The sequence below is a fragment of the Rattus norvegicus genome, chromosome 1, assembly GCF_021556685.1.
Source record: "Rattus norvegicus strain SHRSP/BbbUtx chromosome 1, alternate assembly SHRSP_T2T, whole genome shotgun sequence".
Lineage (NCBI taxonomy): Eukaryota > Metazoa > Chordata > Mammalia > Rodentia > Muridae > Rattus > Rattus norvegicus.
The window spans coordinates 96968594-96985374 of record NC_141534.1 but is presented as its reverse complement, the minus strand read 5'-3'; the positions used below and the strand labels follow the sequence as shown (position 1 = coordinate 96985374).

General features: G+C 48.7%; 1 protein-coding gene across 4 annotated transcripts; it reads right to left on the bottom strand.

Annotated features, from left to right (window-relative positions):
• Nucleotides 1-1618: 1618 nt before the first annotated feature.
• On the bottom strand, nt 1619-16439 carry Prodh2 (proline dehydrogenase 2). 4 transcript variants are annotated; one of them, XR_015629641.1, is made up of 10 exons: nt 14859-16439; nt 14588-14784; nt 14358-14496; nt 14185-14271; nt 8991-9071; nt 8759-8914; nt 8508-8674; nt 5343-5453; nt 3835-3962; nt 1619-1848 (listed from the first exon to the last, which is right to left on the bottom strand). XR_015629641.1 is itself a non-coding variant. In NM_001038588.1 (10 exon segments), coding segments are annotated over 10 exon segments (1371 nt in total). In that variant the 5' UTR covers nt 15033-15042; the 3' UTR covers nt 1621-1675.
• Between the last annotated feature and the right edge of the window lie 342 nt (nt 16440-16781).

Below are 16781 nucleotides of genomic sequence, written 5' to 3'. Positions count from 1 at the left end.
ATTCAGTTTTAGATGGCTGTCTGGCCCAATTATGATATGCACCAAGGAGTTTTGCCTAACTTGCCTCTGCAGGTACCCTTGCCTTTCTCTGGCCCACCCTCTACATGGTAGAGGAACCTGTTGCCACGTTCCCTCTGCCTGTAACTCCCATGATTCCTTGTTGCCTCTGGAGCACAGAGCAAGTCCTCAGGCTGCACCACCAAGCTCTCTCTGTACTTCCTTTTTTTTTTTTTTTTTTTTTTTCTTTTCTTTTCTTTTTTTTCGGAGCTGGGGACCGAACCCAGGGCCTTGCGCTTGCTAGGCAAGCGCTCTACCGCTGAGCTAAATCCCCAACCCCTCTGTACTTCCTTTTATCCTTAGCTCCTCACTCCTCAACCTGAACCATTTCTCTGTGGGGTTTTCTCTAATTTTTTAAAATGTATTTACTGTATGAGTCCTCTGCTGCATATACATCAGCAGGATAGAAGAGGGCATCGGATTTCCATTACAGATGAGCCACCATGTGGCTGCTGGGAATTGAACTCAGGACCTCTGGAAGAGCAGTCAGTGCTCTTCACCGCTGAGCTATCTCTAGCCCCTGGTTTGGTTTTTTGAGACAGGTTTTCTCTGTGTAGCCCTGGCTGTCCTGGAACTTGCCCTGTAGACCAGGCTGGTCTTGAACTCAGAGATTCGCCTGCCTTTGCACGCCAAGGGCTGTGATTAAAGGCGTGGGCCGCCGCCGTGGGACTCTTTGTAACTTTTATTATTATTTGCAGTGCTGCAGGTAGAATTGTTGTGCATGTTAAGCACGTACTCCACCATTGAGCCATACTCCAGCTTCTCACTGGAAGACTCTAGGCAAGTGTTCTACCAGTGATCCATGGCCTCAGCTCTTGGGTTTGTTGTTGTTGTTGTTGTTGTTGTTGTTGGTGGTGGTGGTGGTGGTGGTGGTGGTTGTGATAGTCTCACTGTAATCTTGCCTGTGCTTCCAAGTGCCACATCTGTTTAAGGCAGCATCTCTCACTGGGACCTGGGGCTCATCAACAAGGCTGTCTGATCAGTATCTGTGTCTCACCCTGTACCCCCACGCTTGGAGTTTTACGTGGGTGCTGGAGATTAAAGTCAGCTCCTCGCATTTGTGCACCAGACATTTTGCTGGCAGAAACGTCTCCTCGGCTTGCTCATCGGTGGACTGAAGGAATGGTCCACCCGTCCTGAGCAGCCATTTGCCGTAGGTCATCAGTGTCTGCTGTTCACCTGTGCTGTTTAGCTGTTTATTTCAAATCCTCTGAGATGGAAAGAATTCTTGACTAGATCCCTGGCTAAGTTCACTGAAGGATTAATGACCTCAAGTCATTCCCATCCTGGGCGTTCTCTCTCTCTCTCTCTCTCTCTCTCTCTCTCTCTCTCTCTCTCTCTCTCTCTCTCTCCTCTTTTTCCTTCTTCTCACTCTGTAGCTCAGGCTGGCTCATGACCCTCCTGCCCCAGCCTCCCAAGTCCTGGGATGACAGGAGTGTGTCACCACGCAGGACTAAAGGTCTCTTGAGGTTCGGGCACGCCCTACCTGCCCAAGCTCTGGTGGCGGACATCAGGATCAGCCCTTCCCCCAGGAGGCAACTTCGAAGAAGAACAGACAGCGGCAGGGCTAAGGACCTTTATTGAGCACACGGCCCCTGATGGTGCTGACGGAGAAACCTTAGGCTTTCCTTCCCAGCAGCCTCCGCCACAGTTCTTGGCTGAGTAGTGCCTGCTCCCTCCGGGCGCCCTGCAGCACACTCCTGTTCTCCTGGGCTCTTCGGATCAGGTAGGGTATCACCTCTTCCAGGCAGCCATAGGGGATAGACTTATATACCATGTATCCAGCTTGCCCTGTTCGGGAGAGTGTTGGCAGAGTGTGGGGCTCAGAAGGAGACGTTCCTGGGTATCAGCAGCAATCGCTACTTCCCTTGCTCAAGACAGGGCAGACTAAGTGTGTTAGACACAATTCATTACTAAAACACTACGGCAAACATTTAAAAGAAATAACTTTCTTCTTCTCCCTCTACCCATCCCCCTCCCACCTTTCCTTCCATCCTTTCTGACTGGTGGTTATAAGATTGGTTTTTATTAGGTAGTCCAGGCTAGACTCCAACCCAAATCCTTCCGCCTCAGCCACTTAAGTGCCAGAATTACAGGTTTCACCACCACACCCAGGTGTAAAAAAAAAAAGATAGAGACACAGGAAGCTACCCTTCCCTGAAGAAGAAATTCTATTGCTGTTGGATAACCTAGCATGTTTTGAGACTAGGTGAGGCTGTGACCTGACTGGGCTGGGGGTGATTAAGGACTCTGACCTGTCCTATATTAGGCTGGAACTCAGAAAAAGTACCTTCTGAGTGACTGAGTAGGAAGTCACCCTCGCACCCCTCAACACCCCTAGAGAATGTGTTAGGTCAGAAGAAGCCGGAAAAATTCATCACTGCTTGGTTGTGTTGTGGGGGTGGGGAGGCGTGCCTTTAATCCCAGCCCCCCGCCCCGGCCCCAGAGAAAACACAGAAGTGTTTCTGTGAGTTTGAGGTCAGCCCAGTTGACAGAGTGGATGTTAAGGCCAGGCAGGGATACATTATAAATCCCTGTCTCAAAAACAAACAAACAGGGCTGGAGAGATGGCTCAGCGGTTAAGAGCACCCGACTGCTCTTCCAGAGGTCATGAGTTCAATTCCCAGCAACCACATGGTGGCTCACAACCATCTGTAAAGAGATGTATCTGGTGTATCTGAAGACAGCTACAGTGTACTTATATATAATAAATAAATAAATAAATAAATCTTTAAAAACAAACAAACAAACAAACAAACAAAGTAAGGGGCTGGAGAGATGGCTCAGAGGTTAAGAGCACTGACTGCTCTTCCAGAGGTTCTGAGTTCAATTCCCAGCAACCACATGGTGGCTCACAACCATCTGTAATGGGATCTGATGCCCTCTTCTGATGTGTCTGACAACAGTGTACACAGTGTACTCATATACATAGGATTTTAAAAAAGCAAACAAATAACAAAAAACACTACATGTGTAGATTGAGATTGAGAGCAAAGTGGTCTTTGAAAACACACCTCTGTGTTGTGGAGTGTGTGTGTGTGTGTGTGTGTGTGTGTGTGTGTGTGTGTGTTGTGTATGTGGTGGTGTATGTGTGTGTTGTGGTAGGTGTGTGTGTGTGGTGTGTGTCTGTGTGTGTGGGGTAGGTGTGTGTGTGTGTGTGTGTGTGTGTGTGTGTGTGTGTGTGTAGATCAAACCTTTGGGGTTTGGTTGGTCTTCTCCTTTTTACCTTATGTGAGAAGGACCTCTTTGCTCTGAATGAAAGTAGGCTAGTTGGGCTACAAGCTTCTGGAGAGTCTCCTGCCTCTGCCACCCATTCCCATAGGTGTTCTAGGATGACAGACATTTGCACCACTGTCTGGCTTTTGCATGGGTTCAGGAGATGTCTTCAGGGCCACACAGTAGGCACTTTACCCACTGAGCCATCCTCCCAACAATAAAGAGGTTTGGCCATCCTCGACACCCCTCAGAAGGAGAGGAATCTGGCATAAGGCCCTAGGGACACAGTCAGGACCTTAAATAACACAGGTAAAATGGCACCGTAAAAAAACCCAGCACAAATCAGGAGAGGAGACACAGGGCACAGGCCTGAAAGGGCATCAAATGTTGGAACAGTCTAGAAGATTGGTTTGTAAGGAACTGGAGGAGGCCACTGCAGGTTCCATGAGACAGGGGAAAAGGTAGGAGGGACCTGGATGAGAATGAATGGGGTGGGGTGGGGTGGGGTGGGGTGGTGAATAGTGGGGATGGATGGAAATGGAGGGAGGGCCATTCACATACCTAATGCCAGGGAGACGTGGTCACACATGCCCAGAAGTTGTCCGAAGCAGACAGGCCCATCCAGAGGAATGCCCAGCTCCCACATGCTGCAGAAAGGGTCACATTGTCAATCCAGAGAGTGGCTAGAGCTGGAGAACAAGTCAGCCATTACCCACCAAGAATTCAACTGTGGAAGATCAGCTGGCCCAATGGAGCCACAGTTCCATGCTCACAGATTTCAACCAGGGATCAGATAGGAGAAACGCCTATCTGACTTGGAATGCCTGTGTTGTTCCCTGGTAGATTGGCCTTACAGTGTAACTGTCTGGGTGGCATTTGTATTCCTTATTCTAGGCATTATTAACAAGCCTGGCGACCTTAACCATACAGGAAGATGCCCATGGCTCAAAAGTAAATATTCAAACATCACATCATCTGATACGAGGGACGTGAGCATCTGAAGATTTTGGTTTCCATGGAGATGGGTCCTAGAACAGAATTTCCACAGATTCTGAGAAATGACTCTATCCCCAACCTCAATGGTAAATAACCGTTGCAGGGCTGGAGAGATGGCTCAGTGGTTAAAAACACTGACCGCTCTTCCAGAGGACATGGGTTTGACTCCCAGCACCCACACTGCAGCTCACAGCTGTCCCTAAGTCCAGCTCCAGGGGATCTGATGTCCCCTTCTGGCCTTTGTAAGCACCAGGCATGTGCATGGTGGACACACTGATGCAGGAAAATATCCAAACATGATATCTTCAAAATAAATATTAAATGACATTTAATAAAGAGCTCTTCTTTTGCAGAGAACCCCAGTTCAGTTCCTACAACTGCCTACAGCTTCGGGTCCAGAGGATCTGATGCCCTTTCTGCTTCTTGCATTCATGGGTGCACACATACACACACCCATAATAAAAATCAAACCAAATAAGCAATCACAGCTCCCATGAACTCTCTCTTTTAAATTTTTTTTTATTTTATGTGAGTACATTGTAGCTGTCTTCAGACACACCAGAAGAGGGCATCAGATCCCATTACAGATGATTGTGAGCCACCATGTGGTTGCTGGGAATTGAACTCAGGACCTCTGGAAGAGCAGTCAGTGCTCTTAACCACTGAGCCATCTCTCCAGCCCTCCCAGGAGCTCTCTTGAGTCTCAGCTGCTTTCTGGAATCCTCAGTACTCCCTAGGTTACAGTATATATGGGACCCTGTCACACCTGAGCCTATAGGCCACATGCAGGCCTAGAAGGTGTCAATTTTTTAAAAAAGATTGTTATTATGTAACCCATGTAGGCATCGTTTTCTTGATCCTCCTGCCTCAGCCTCCTGAGGACAATGATAACAGGTGTGTTCAGAGGTGTGTATCATCATAGCAGGGTGGGATAAAATATCTGCACGGTCCTCCCTACCCACCTTCTAACTGGACCTATTCTTGTCCCCGCCACCCACCCCTCACTGTTGTGTGGACACGGGAAAGGGATGGGCTTCTTAGAGACTCTGGTTTCCCACCCCTCAACCTCATACCGCCTCGTTGCCTGGCGAATGGATTCTTCATTGTGGGAAGCCACCATGAGGTGGCACCGGGGACCGTGGTTGGACACGCGGCGCAGCATCAGCTCCAGACAGCGGCTGTAACTGAAGGCAGAAGCTGTGCTCAGCTCATCTAGGAGTGAGGACGAAGGGATGGAGTGCCTGCCTCCCTCCTTTGTTCTAGGCACAGGCTCCTCAGAGCTGTCTCCCTCTCTGGTAACCTCCTGAGGTCCCCTCAGGGTAGTCAGGATGGGGGATGGGATGAAACAGTTTTCTCACACAGTTTCACTCTGTAGCCCAGACCTAGAACTTATGACCCTCCTGCCTCAGCCTCCCATGGACAAGGGTGACAAGCGTGTGCTTCTAAAGGCCAGCAGTGACCGGTCTCTGACCCGATGGCTACCAAGTCCATGGTCAAGATGACATTTGCCCAGGGTTAGTCACTGAGTCAGCAAGGATGGATTTTATTTTATTTTTTTCTTAAATTACACTCTTTTCCTGTGTGTGCACACGTGTGTGTGCATGTGTGTACATCAGAGGACAACTTGCAGGAATCGGTTGTCTCCTTCTACAGTGGCGGTCCCAGGGACGGATCTGAGACAATCAGGCTTGGTTGGCGGCAAGTACCTACCTGCTGAGCCATCTCTCCCGCCCTGTGTTTGCTGTCTTAACTTTTTCTTTCCTTTTTTTTTTATTGGATATTTTTAATTTACATTTCAAATGTTATTCCCTTTCCCGTTTTTCTTTCCTTAAAAACATGATTTATTGTTTTTAAGTGCATCAGAGTTTTGTCTGCATTTTGTGTATGTGGGTGTGTGAGATCACCTGGAACTGGAGTTACAGACGGTTGTGAGCTGCCGTGTGGGTGCTGGGACTTGAACCTGGGTCCTCTGGAGGAGCAGCCAGTGATTTCAACTGCTGAGCCGTCTCTCCAGCCCCTGCTTGTCTTCATTTTCAATATGACACGATGGGGGGTTATGTATCTGAGAAAAATGTTGGCCTGTCTCTGGTGACAACTGTGGCAGAAGTTTAAGGACTTCTAGTGGGGAAGTTGAGGAAGAACGGACTCCCAGCCCCCGCCACACACACTGATTGTGAGCTGTGGTCCCAGGTTGAAGACAATTGAGGAGTGAAACCCTGGCATGGTAGCTCATACATTTAGTCTCAGAACTCAGGAGGCAGAGGTGGAGGGATCTCTGTGAGTTCGAGGCCAGTCTGATCTACAGAGCTAGCCCCAGGACAGCCAGGGCTACATAGAGAAACAATGTCTCGAAAAACACACATAAAACAAACAAACAAACAAACAAACAAAACCTAGATGGGGGTAGGGATGAGCAGAGCACCAGCATCTGGTTCTGGTTTTTGATGATGATGACCGGTCACCTCAGGCCCATTATATATATATATATATATATATATATATATATATATATATATATATATATATATATATATATATTTTCATGCCTCCCTGGTGCTATGAACTCTGTCCCCTCAAACCAGGAGTTAAACAAACCCTTCCTTCCTTCCTTCACTTGCTTTTGTGAGAGATTTTTGTCAGAGGAGTCAGAAGAGTAATGGTGACATCTACAGAATGTGACTAACAAGCCAAGTGCTCACAATTGGGGAAGGATCCACAGGGATGTTGATAACCTCAGAAAGCAACTAAAGAAAAAATAGACAAGCTACCCCTGCTGGTAGTGGGGACAATGAAGGAGGAAGGAAGAGGTTGCTGTTTAGATGGGAAACAACAACATCCTAAAACCTTGGAGAGAGGAAGTGACATAGAGACACAAGACGTTTGGCACAGAACCCCATGGCCACTGATAAGCAAGTGAAAGGTTACATTGTTACAGCCTGGTGGTGCAAGTTTCAAAACCTAAACTGTGCTCCAGTGTGCTCAAGGTCACCCTGGGAACTTAGCAAGGGTCTGTTTCTAAAACAAAAGTAGAAAGAGGACTGGGGATATAGTTTAGTTGCAGAATCCCTCCTAGAATCTCTGAGGGGCTGGGGGCGTGGCTCAGTGGTAGAGCCCCTGCCTAGAATCCCCCACTGAGGGGCTGGGGGCTTGGCTCAGTGGTAGAGCACCTGCCTAGAATCCCCCAGTGAGGGGCTGGGAGCATGGCTCAGTGGTAGAGCCCCTGCCTAGAATCCCCCAGTGAGGGGCTGGAGGTGTGGCTCAGTGGTAGAGCCCCTGCCTAGAATCCCCCACTGAGGGGCTGGGGGCTTGGCTCAGTGGTAGAGCACCTGCCTAGAATCCCCCAGTGAGGGGCTAGCTTCCTGGTAGAATTCCTGTCAAGTTTAGGTAATCTGCTTTCCCCTAAAAGAAGAGTTACATTCTATTTTTCTTATTTGGTGTGTGTGTGTGTGTGTGTGTGTGTGTGTGTGTGTGTGTGTCCATTTGTGTTCATATGCACATGTGTGGGTTGTGGCCCAACGTAAACCTTTGGCGTTGTTCTCAATGGATCACGTGGCCCCCGGCTCCTGTCTCTGCCTCTCAAGTCTCAATGACAGGTGTCCACCACACCTGCTCAGCTTTTGATATGGGTTCTGGGGATCTGACCGGCAGCTGCTATGATATGCCAGTGCTTTAACCGCTGGGCTACCACTCCAGACCCCACCTTGGTTTTTTGAGACAGGGTCATTTTTCACTGGGTATTGGGTTTGCTGATTAGATTAGGCGTGCTGCCAGTGAGCTCCAGAGGTCCTCCTGTGCCTGTCTTTTAATCACTGGGATTACACTAAGAAAAGCCACCATATGTGGGATATGTGCATGTGTGTGTATGTTTGTGTTTGTGTGTGTGTGTTTGTGTGTGTGTATGCATGTTTGTGTGTACATGTGTGTTTGTGTATGTGCTTATACGTGTTTGTGTATGTGTCTGTATATCTGTGTGTGTGTTTGTGTAAGTGTGTGTGCATCTGTGTGTGTATGTGTTTGTGTGTGTACCTGTGTGTCTGTGTGTGTTCCCTGTGCACACACATGTAGAAGGCAGAGATCAGTGTCTTCCTCTATCTCTCTGTGCCTTACAGTTGAAGGCAGGGTCTCTGAACAAGGTCAGTGTCTCGGCTGCACTGACCCCTAGTAAGCCGATAACATCTTCTTGTCTTGACATGTTATACTTCCTTTTTCCTCTTACAGCCTCCAGAGCCTCTCCCTACCTCCGACTAGTGGCCTCATAGTCAGGCTGGGTACAGTCTTCCTTCCCGTGGAGCTGTGTCACGGATCTCTCCTTGTCCAGATAGGCACCTCTCACCAACTTCACCCCAAATGCCAGGCCAGCCTCGTGTGCCGCCTTAGCATCCCGCTCCAGCCGTTCGTGAGTGTCCTGCAAGGCGCACGGGCAGACGTGGCCATAGAGTTGTCAAGTCCCCCCTCACAGCCCTCACAGCCCTCACAGCCTGCCACCCACCTTCAGATAGGCCTGGTAAGTGTTCCACACCCACGGGCCCTCTTCCTCCGAGCTGTTCCAGCGCATAGCCAGGGCAGCCACCAGCAGGGACAGGGCAGGGTTGATGAACGTGTATTCAGCGTCCACCAGCAGCCTCACATCCTGCGCCCGGGCGTGCTGAGTGGCGGAAAGAAAGATGTCAGGGCCAGCCCGGTCCATCGGGTGTTGTGAGCCAGGCCACTCATGTGTTTACCTGTGCCACTCGGTGCAAGCGGCTGAGGGAGGCCTGCAGGTGTTGATTCTGTTCCGTGCTGAGGCAGGAGAGCTGGAGGTTCTAGGAGGTACCAGAGAATGGGAGACTGTTCAGGACCATAGGCTCCCCTGGGGCCGAGTCCTCCCTCCCACCAGGAAGGAGCATGCATGAAGACTTTAGGGGAAGTCAGAAAAGTGGCTTGCAGGACACGATGTCACATGCCTGCAATTTCACAATTTGGGAGCCTGAGCTAGCCTGGGCTAGTCTGTCTAGAGAGAAAGAGGGCTAGTTGGACCAGCAGCCGAAGACACCTGCTGCTAAGCCTAAAGATCTGAGTTCAAGTCCCAGGGCCCATGTGGTGGAAGAAGGCAACAGGCTCCTGACAGTTGTCTGACCTCCAGTCCATACTGTGTCAGGCATGTACACCAGGGTACACACCCACACGCACAAAACAAAAATCGAAATAAATAAAAGTGTAGTAGGTTTTTTTGTTTGTTTGTTTGGTTGGTTGGTTGTTGGTTTTCTGAGACAGAGTTTCTCTGTGTAGCCCTTGCTGTCCTGAACTTGCTTTATAGACCAGGCTGGCCTTGAACTCACAGAGAAAAGGAGGAAGAAAGGGGAAAAAAAGTAAAGAAAGCAAGCCAGGGCTACATAGTCAGTCTCAGAAAAGACATAAGGTCCCCACATGAGCCAGGATGGCTGTGCCCACCTGTAATCCTATCGTTCGGGTGGAGGCTGGAAGATTGGGAGCCAAAAGCTATCCTGGGCTACAAAGTGAGTGAGAGGCCAGCCTGGGCTATATGAAACCCAACCTTATAAAGAAAAGGAAAAAGAGAAAGACCAAACTAAACCAAAGGTCACCCTCTGCAGCAATGGAAGGCCGCATGTATGGAAGGGGATTTGTGTGGTCCTACTGTGTGTGGGTGCTCAAGCTCATCAAGGGGTAACTTTGCCCCTCTCTGTCTCTGGGACAGGATCTCATGTCACCTGGAATTTACCGTGCAGCCAAGGATGACCTTCACCTTCTGCTCCTTGTGCCTCTGCTCCCCAAGTGCTGGGTTTCTAGGTGTTTACGGCCAACCTGGTTTGATTGGTAGTTTTCATTAAACATGCATTTTTAACTCCAGAGGCAAAGGTAGTTTAAATAATTAAGACGCCTTAACCTGTGACTCACTGAAGCACTTGGTGGAGGAGGAAACGGGTGTCTACCACCGAAATGCATCACACAATAAGATGGATTCGGGCTAGAGAGGTGGCTCAGTGGTTAACAGCACTGACTGCTCTCCCAGAGGTCCTGAGTTCAAATCCCAGCAACCACATGGTGGCTCACAACCATCTGTAATGGGATCTGATGCCCTCTTCTGGTGTGTCTGAAGACAGCGACAGTGTACTTATATATAATAAATAAATAAATCTTAAAAAAAATAAGGTGGATTCATGGGTGGACAGAGCAGGGACTGATCAGATTTAAAGTAGGTGCTGTTGGTTGTTTCTATCTACAATTCTGCTTCTATTTTTTTTTCTTTTATTTTTCGGAGCTGGGGACCGAAACCAGGGCCTTGCGCTTGCTAGGCAAGCGCTCTACCCCTGAGCTAAATCCCCAACCCCACAATTCTGCTTCTAACAGATCAAAAATATTCAGAAAAAAAAAACAACAAAAAAAAAACAAAACAAAACAAAAAAACAAAACAAACAAACAAAAAAAACCCCACCAAACTATTGCTGACCTGGAGGGAACGCGTGTTGCTTTAATAGAAGATCTGAGTTCAGGTTACTACTTAGAATTCTAACTTCTGGGGATCTTCTGCTCTTGTGACCTCTGAGAGCACTGTATGCATGTGGTGCACATGTGTATGTACAAGTAAAATAATATATGAAAACAAAAACCTCTGCATCTGCACTGAGCGTAGACGGTCATGCACTGTCATTATTCCCCGAGTACTGATAAGTTGACACAATCTGGAAACATTTTTAAGACCAGGGTCCTGGCATGCTTGCAGAGGTTGTCTTCCCACCACAGCGGGTGGGACGTGCTCCTTGGTGGGGCTCTTGGATGGTATAAGTGGAGAAGAGGAGCTGGGGGCCAGTGCCTGTGGCTCTCTGCTTTTTGAGCTTAGGTGCCACGTGACCGGCTGCTTTAGTTCAAATCAGTCCTTTCTCCCTTAAGTTGCTTTGGTCAGAGCGTTTTATCACAGCACCAGCAAAAGGCACTCAGACACATCCTTACCAGTTCTGCAGAGCGACTGTTTATGTGATTCATACTTCCCTTGGTGTGGTAAGTCACCCAGGGAGGATGAACATGCACAGGTTATATGCAAAGGCCATGCATGGCAGATCTGAGCACCCACAGGTTTTAGTTGCTTCACTCTGGGTCCTGTGCCACTCAGAGATGGCTGTGTGGCTAAATGTTAAAGGTGGCAGGTATGTGTGAATGATCACTGCATGATGAACTTTCTACTTTTTTATATGCTTTCTCTTCAGAGCTGGGTATAAACCTAGGACCTTGTGAATAGTAGGCAGGGGCTCTCCCGCTGAGCCACGCCCCCAGGCCCCTCACTGGGGGATTCTAGGCAGGGGCTCTACCACTGAGCTACATTTGTTGCTCTTTCTATTTTAAAGACAATATGTTACTATGTAGCCCAGGCTAGTCTAAGACTTGAGATCTTCCTGCTTCAACAACCCAGGTGCTGGGTTTCTAGATATGTACAGCTATGCCTTGCTTCTTAACATTTTGTTATGAAAAATTTCAAACACATGGGACAATAGAAAGAGGCCTGGTATGCTGGCAAATGCCTGTAATGCCAGCATTGAAAAGCTAAAGCAGGAAGATTAGATTGTGTTTTTCAGACCAGCCTGGGCTACATAGTGACCCTGGAGTGGGAGCTAAGGAGATGGTTCAGTAGATAAAGTTCTTACTACACAGGGGTTGGGGATTTAGCTCAGTGGTAGAGCACTTGCCTAGCAAGCGCAAGGCTCTGGGTTCTGTCCCCAGCTCCGAAAAAAAGAAAAAAAAAAGTTCTTACTACACCATTGTGGGGATCTGAGTTCTGATTCCCAGCGCCTCATAAAAATGCAGGTGAAACAGCATGTGTGTCTAACCCTGTTGGAGTTTCAGGGATGGTGACAGGTGGATTCTGTGTGCTCCCTGCCAGCCTACGTAGCCACTGCAGTGAGCTCCAGGTTCAGTGCAGACCTCCTGTTAAAAAATAAAATGGGACAGCCAGATGTGGTGGTGTACACAACTTTAATCCCAGCACTCAGGAGGCAGAGGCAGGTGGATTTCTGTGAGTTCCAGGCCAGCCTGCTCTACAGAGTGAGTTCCAGAATAGCTAGGGCTACTCAGAGAAATCTTCTTTAAAAAAAAAAAAAAAAACCCAAAACATAAAACCAGGGAATTTATTAGCCAGGTGTGGTGATACACACCTTGGATGCCAGCACTCAGGAGGCAGAGGCAGAGAGATCTCAGTGAGTTTGAAGACAACCAGGTCTACTCATTCAACTCCAGGGCATCTATGACCGGGCAGAGGGACATTGTCTCCAAACAAAACACAAAACAAACCATAAGATGGGGATAGAGGACACACCTGTTGCCAACCTCTGACCTCCACATGTGCACAAGTACACACACAAACATGCATACACGTGTGCATGCACATACAGAGACATGTGCGCGCGCACACACACACACACACACACACACAGAGAGAGAGAGAGAGAGAGAGAGAAAGAGAGAGGATATTAGAATAATACAAAGGAATGGATGAATTAATGAATGGAAGGATGGATGGATGGATGGATGGATGGATGGATGGATAAATGAATGAATGGCCAGGCATGGTGACAAACATTACTAATCCTAAAACTGGGGAAGCTAAGGAGGAGGATTAAAAGTTCCAGCTAGTCTGGACTATACAATAAGATCCTGTTTCAAAACACATGCACACACAAAGAAAAGGAGTATCCCATTGGCTACATAAGAGTTCACCTGCAGCAAGCACACACCAGTGTAGCTGCTGACTGATTAAAGAAAACCTATTTAAAAAGAAAAAGAGTGTAGTGAGAAATCTGGGGTTTTGGTTGCTTCGAAAAAAATAGATATATTAAAAGAATATGTTTCCATTTTAATCCCAGGTGTGGGATACAGGGCTGCTTTGCAGCAACTGACTATGATCTGCCTCGTGCTCTTGCAGAAACATGGTTTTGCCAGATGCAGATAGTTTCTGATTGTGTGAGGTTTGGAATTCTGGGAACTCCTCAGAGGGTATAAATATGTCAGGGCCTGGGGTTGAGGCTGGTGGTTGTTGGTCGCTCGAGGGGTGGGTTGGGTTGTGGTTTGTTAGTGGTCATGCTCAAAGAAGAAACAGAAGGAAAGAAATTAGATTCAGGATTCTCTCCCACTTCTATCCTTCATGCCCTAACCCTAGTGTTAGGGCGTGAAACCAGAAAAACCCACAAAATAGCAAAGACTAGCTATACCAGAAAGAATAGTACAGGCCTATATCTCTAGCAATTTGTGGGGTGGAGGCAGGAAGATCGAGAGTTCAAAGTCATTCTTGTCTCTACAGAGAGTTCAAGACCAGCCTGGGATACATAAGACCCTCTCTTAAAAACAAAGCCACCACCATACATACATACATACATACATACATACATACATACATTTTAAGAACATACATACATACACACATACATATATTTTAAGAACATACATATATGCATACATACATACATACATGCATACATGCATATCCTGCATGCTTGTATGGACACTATGTATGTGTGCTGCCTATGGAGGTCAGGAGGGGGCTGTATTTTCTGGAACTGGAGTTGTAGATTGCTGTGAACCAGCAGGAAGGTACTGGAGACCAGACCTCTGCAAGAGGGCTCTGAACTGCTGAGCCATCTCTCCAGCCTGCGCTTTTGAGGCACGTCTCATTATGTAGCCCAGGCCGACCCCAGTGACTTGCTCCTCCTGCCTCAGCTTCCCAAGTGCTGGGATTAAAGGCAAGCATGGCTGTGCTCAGTGACTGACCAATAGGTCTTATTCATGTCCTGTCCTCTGTGGAGAAAGTGCTGTTGTTCCGGCCCCTCCTCTGGAGAGTTCCTCACCCCTAACACTTCCTGTAGAACTCCCAGAGACCCGTTTTTCTCCAGGTCAACCATGTCCTCAGTGACAAGCACCTGCATTCCTTACCCGACCTGACTCCATGGCTTCTGCCAGCCTCTCAGGCCTCAGCTCCGAGGAGCCTCTTGGTCTTTGGATCCAAGCCGATAGCTCCTTCTGAAATGGGGTGGTGGCTGGCATGGTGAGGGTGGCCTGGTGAGAAGCCACCCCCACATGCCACCCTCATCTCACTTGTCACTTACACAAAGCCGAGGGCTGGTTAGCGCGGTTACCTTCAGCTGCATGAGGCTGTTCCTGGCTGGGCCATGGGCGTCTGCGACAGCTCGTGACAAGTCCACACAGTGCAGCATGGCGCTAAGGTTCCCCTCATACCAAGCTTCACTGCCCGGTCAGTGGAGGTCAGCTTCCAGAGCCTGGGAGCCCCCTTCCTGCCCACCCCATCCTCCCTTCTACCGTTCCTCTCTCTACTCACCTGGTCTTGGCAGCGGAGTCTGGTTCCTCCTCGGTGGGCACTGCCAACAGGGGCTGGAGTCCTATCGCCTGCAGCTGCTGGACACAGCCCCTCACTTCCTCTGCTGTCTCCCCGGCCACAAACTGTCCATAGATGGATGCTCGGAGAAGTGCGCCCGAGAGCCGAGATCCCAGGAGTCGCTGAGACCAGGCCTGAAACTGGGTGACAGGGAGCGCATGCTCAGACTCAGGTCTGGGAGACTCCCAGGCTAGTCCTTGTGCCTACTGCTCACCGCTAGTCCATGAGTGACCAAAGGGGGCCAGGCGCATAGGCGAAGCACCAGCAAAGCCCGTGCCAGTTCTGCGGTTCTCTTGAGATGGAAGGCCCCACCATCAAAGCGCAGGGGCTGCCAGCCACCTGTAGAGGGCTTGGAGTGGCCGTACAGCGGCAGACGCGTCCAGACCATTGTAAGTGCCTGATTACCACCACACCAGGGGAAGGGGCCAGGCAGACAGCAGCTGTACCAAGTGCCCCTTGCCCAGCTGGGGGGGGGCAGTGACTGATTAACTGGGCAAATCTTTAGGATAGCAAGCTCTTGGGGTGGGGGTGGAGGGTTAATAATTAATGGTTAGGGACAGAGGTCAGAATAACAGGACATGTACCCCCTCAGTGACAGCCCCCAATAACCTTCAGCCTGACAGCCAACAGACCTCAGTCGTCAGCCTGCATTGCTGAATAAGCAGTTTGGCCCGAGAGCTCAGAACTCCAGGTTCAAGGCAGCCGGGCTTTGCAATTCCAGCTAAGCAACTCACCTCTCTTGTGGCAATGATTTTACCTTACAGGGAGGAGCAGTGCACACTCATTGCATACACTGCACATAGCCTACGCCACTGCTGGCCACCCTCAACATGTAATCTACAGAACTTGAACATGGGGATCGAAAAAAAAAAGTCCTTAATGACCTCCAACCCCAGATGAAAACCACACAAACGTCCACCAAACGGCACTGGGTGATGACATTGAAATGTGTGCAGAGGGACGCAGGCAATGGGTACTCGTCAGCAATGGAAAAATGAGCTATCATACGCCACCAAGTCTTTTATTTATTTTTTAGAGATTATTTTTTATTTTATATGTGTGTGTTTTGCCTGAACAAACGGCTACTACATGCATGCAGTGCCCGCAGTGGCCAGAAGAGGGCATTAGATCCTCTGGAACTAGAGCTACAGAGGATTGGGAGCGGCCAAATGGTTGCTGGGAACCTCATTTCAGTGCTCTGCGAGAGCAGCCAGTACTTTTAACTGTCAAGCCATCGCTCCAGCCCTGGATTCTTTTTAATTTTTTTATTTTCCAAGTCTGCAAGGTTTGCACTGTAAAACCGTTTCCAAGGACATGCCTCCCCTTAGAGTATTTTTTAAAAGATTTATTTTTCATTATTTTAGTTACGTGTGTGTGTGTGTGTGTGTGTGTGTGTCTGTCTGTGTACACATAAATGGAGGTACACCTCAGATCCACCCGGAGCTGGAGTTATAGGCAATTGTGAGTCAACCAACATGGTTGCTAGGAACGGAATGAGGGTCCTCTGGAAAAACAACCAAGACTCAAAACTATGGAGTCATCTTTCTAGCCCCCACTACCGTATTAAAACAAACAGGCAAGAGTCTCACACCCAGGCTGGCTTTGAGCTCACAGCAATTCTCCTGTCTCACAACACCATGTCTAAGATTTTTTTTTTTTTTTTGGTTCTTTTTTTCGGAGCTGGGGACCGAACCCAGGGCCTTGCGCTTCCTAGGCAAGCGCTGTACCACTGAGCTAAATCCCCAACCTGTCTAAGATGTTTTTATATATGCTCATCTCCTCAGAGGATGACAGGCTAGAGACTCTTCAAATTTTGCTGGGTGGAACCCCCTACTGAATAGCTAAGCTGGCCTGGAATTTACGATATAGTTCAGGTCGGCCTGGAACTCACGACTCTTCTGCCTCAGTCTCCTGAAGGCTGGGAATGTACCACCATGTGAGTCTCATCAGAAATTCCTAAACAAAGGTTTGTGAGCAGACCAGGGAAGATTTTTACTAATAGCACAAAAGCTGTTCTGTGGGAGGACCCAGAGTCCCCTCACAGCTGCTGACTGGATTACATAAGGACAATCACTGGAGGTGAAGGAGATACTGGTCACCCCGGGTTGTTCACTGTTCCCAAACAATGGTCTAATCC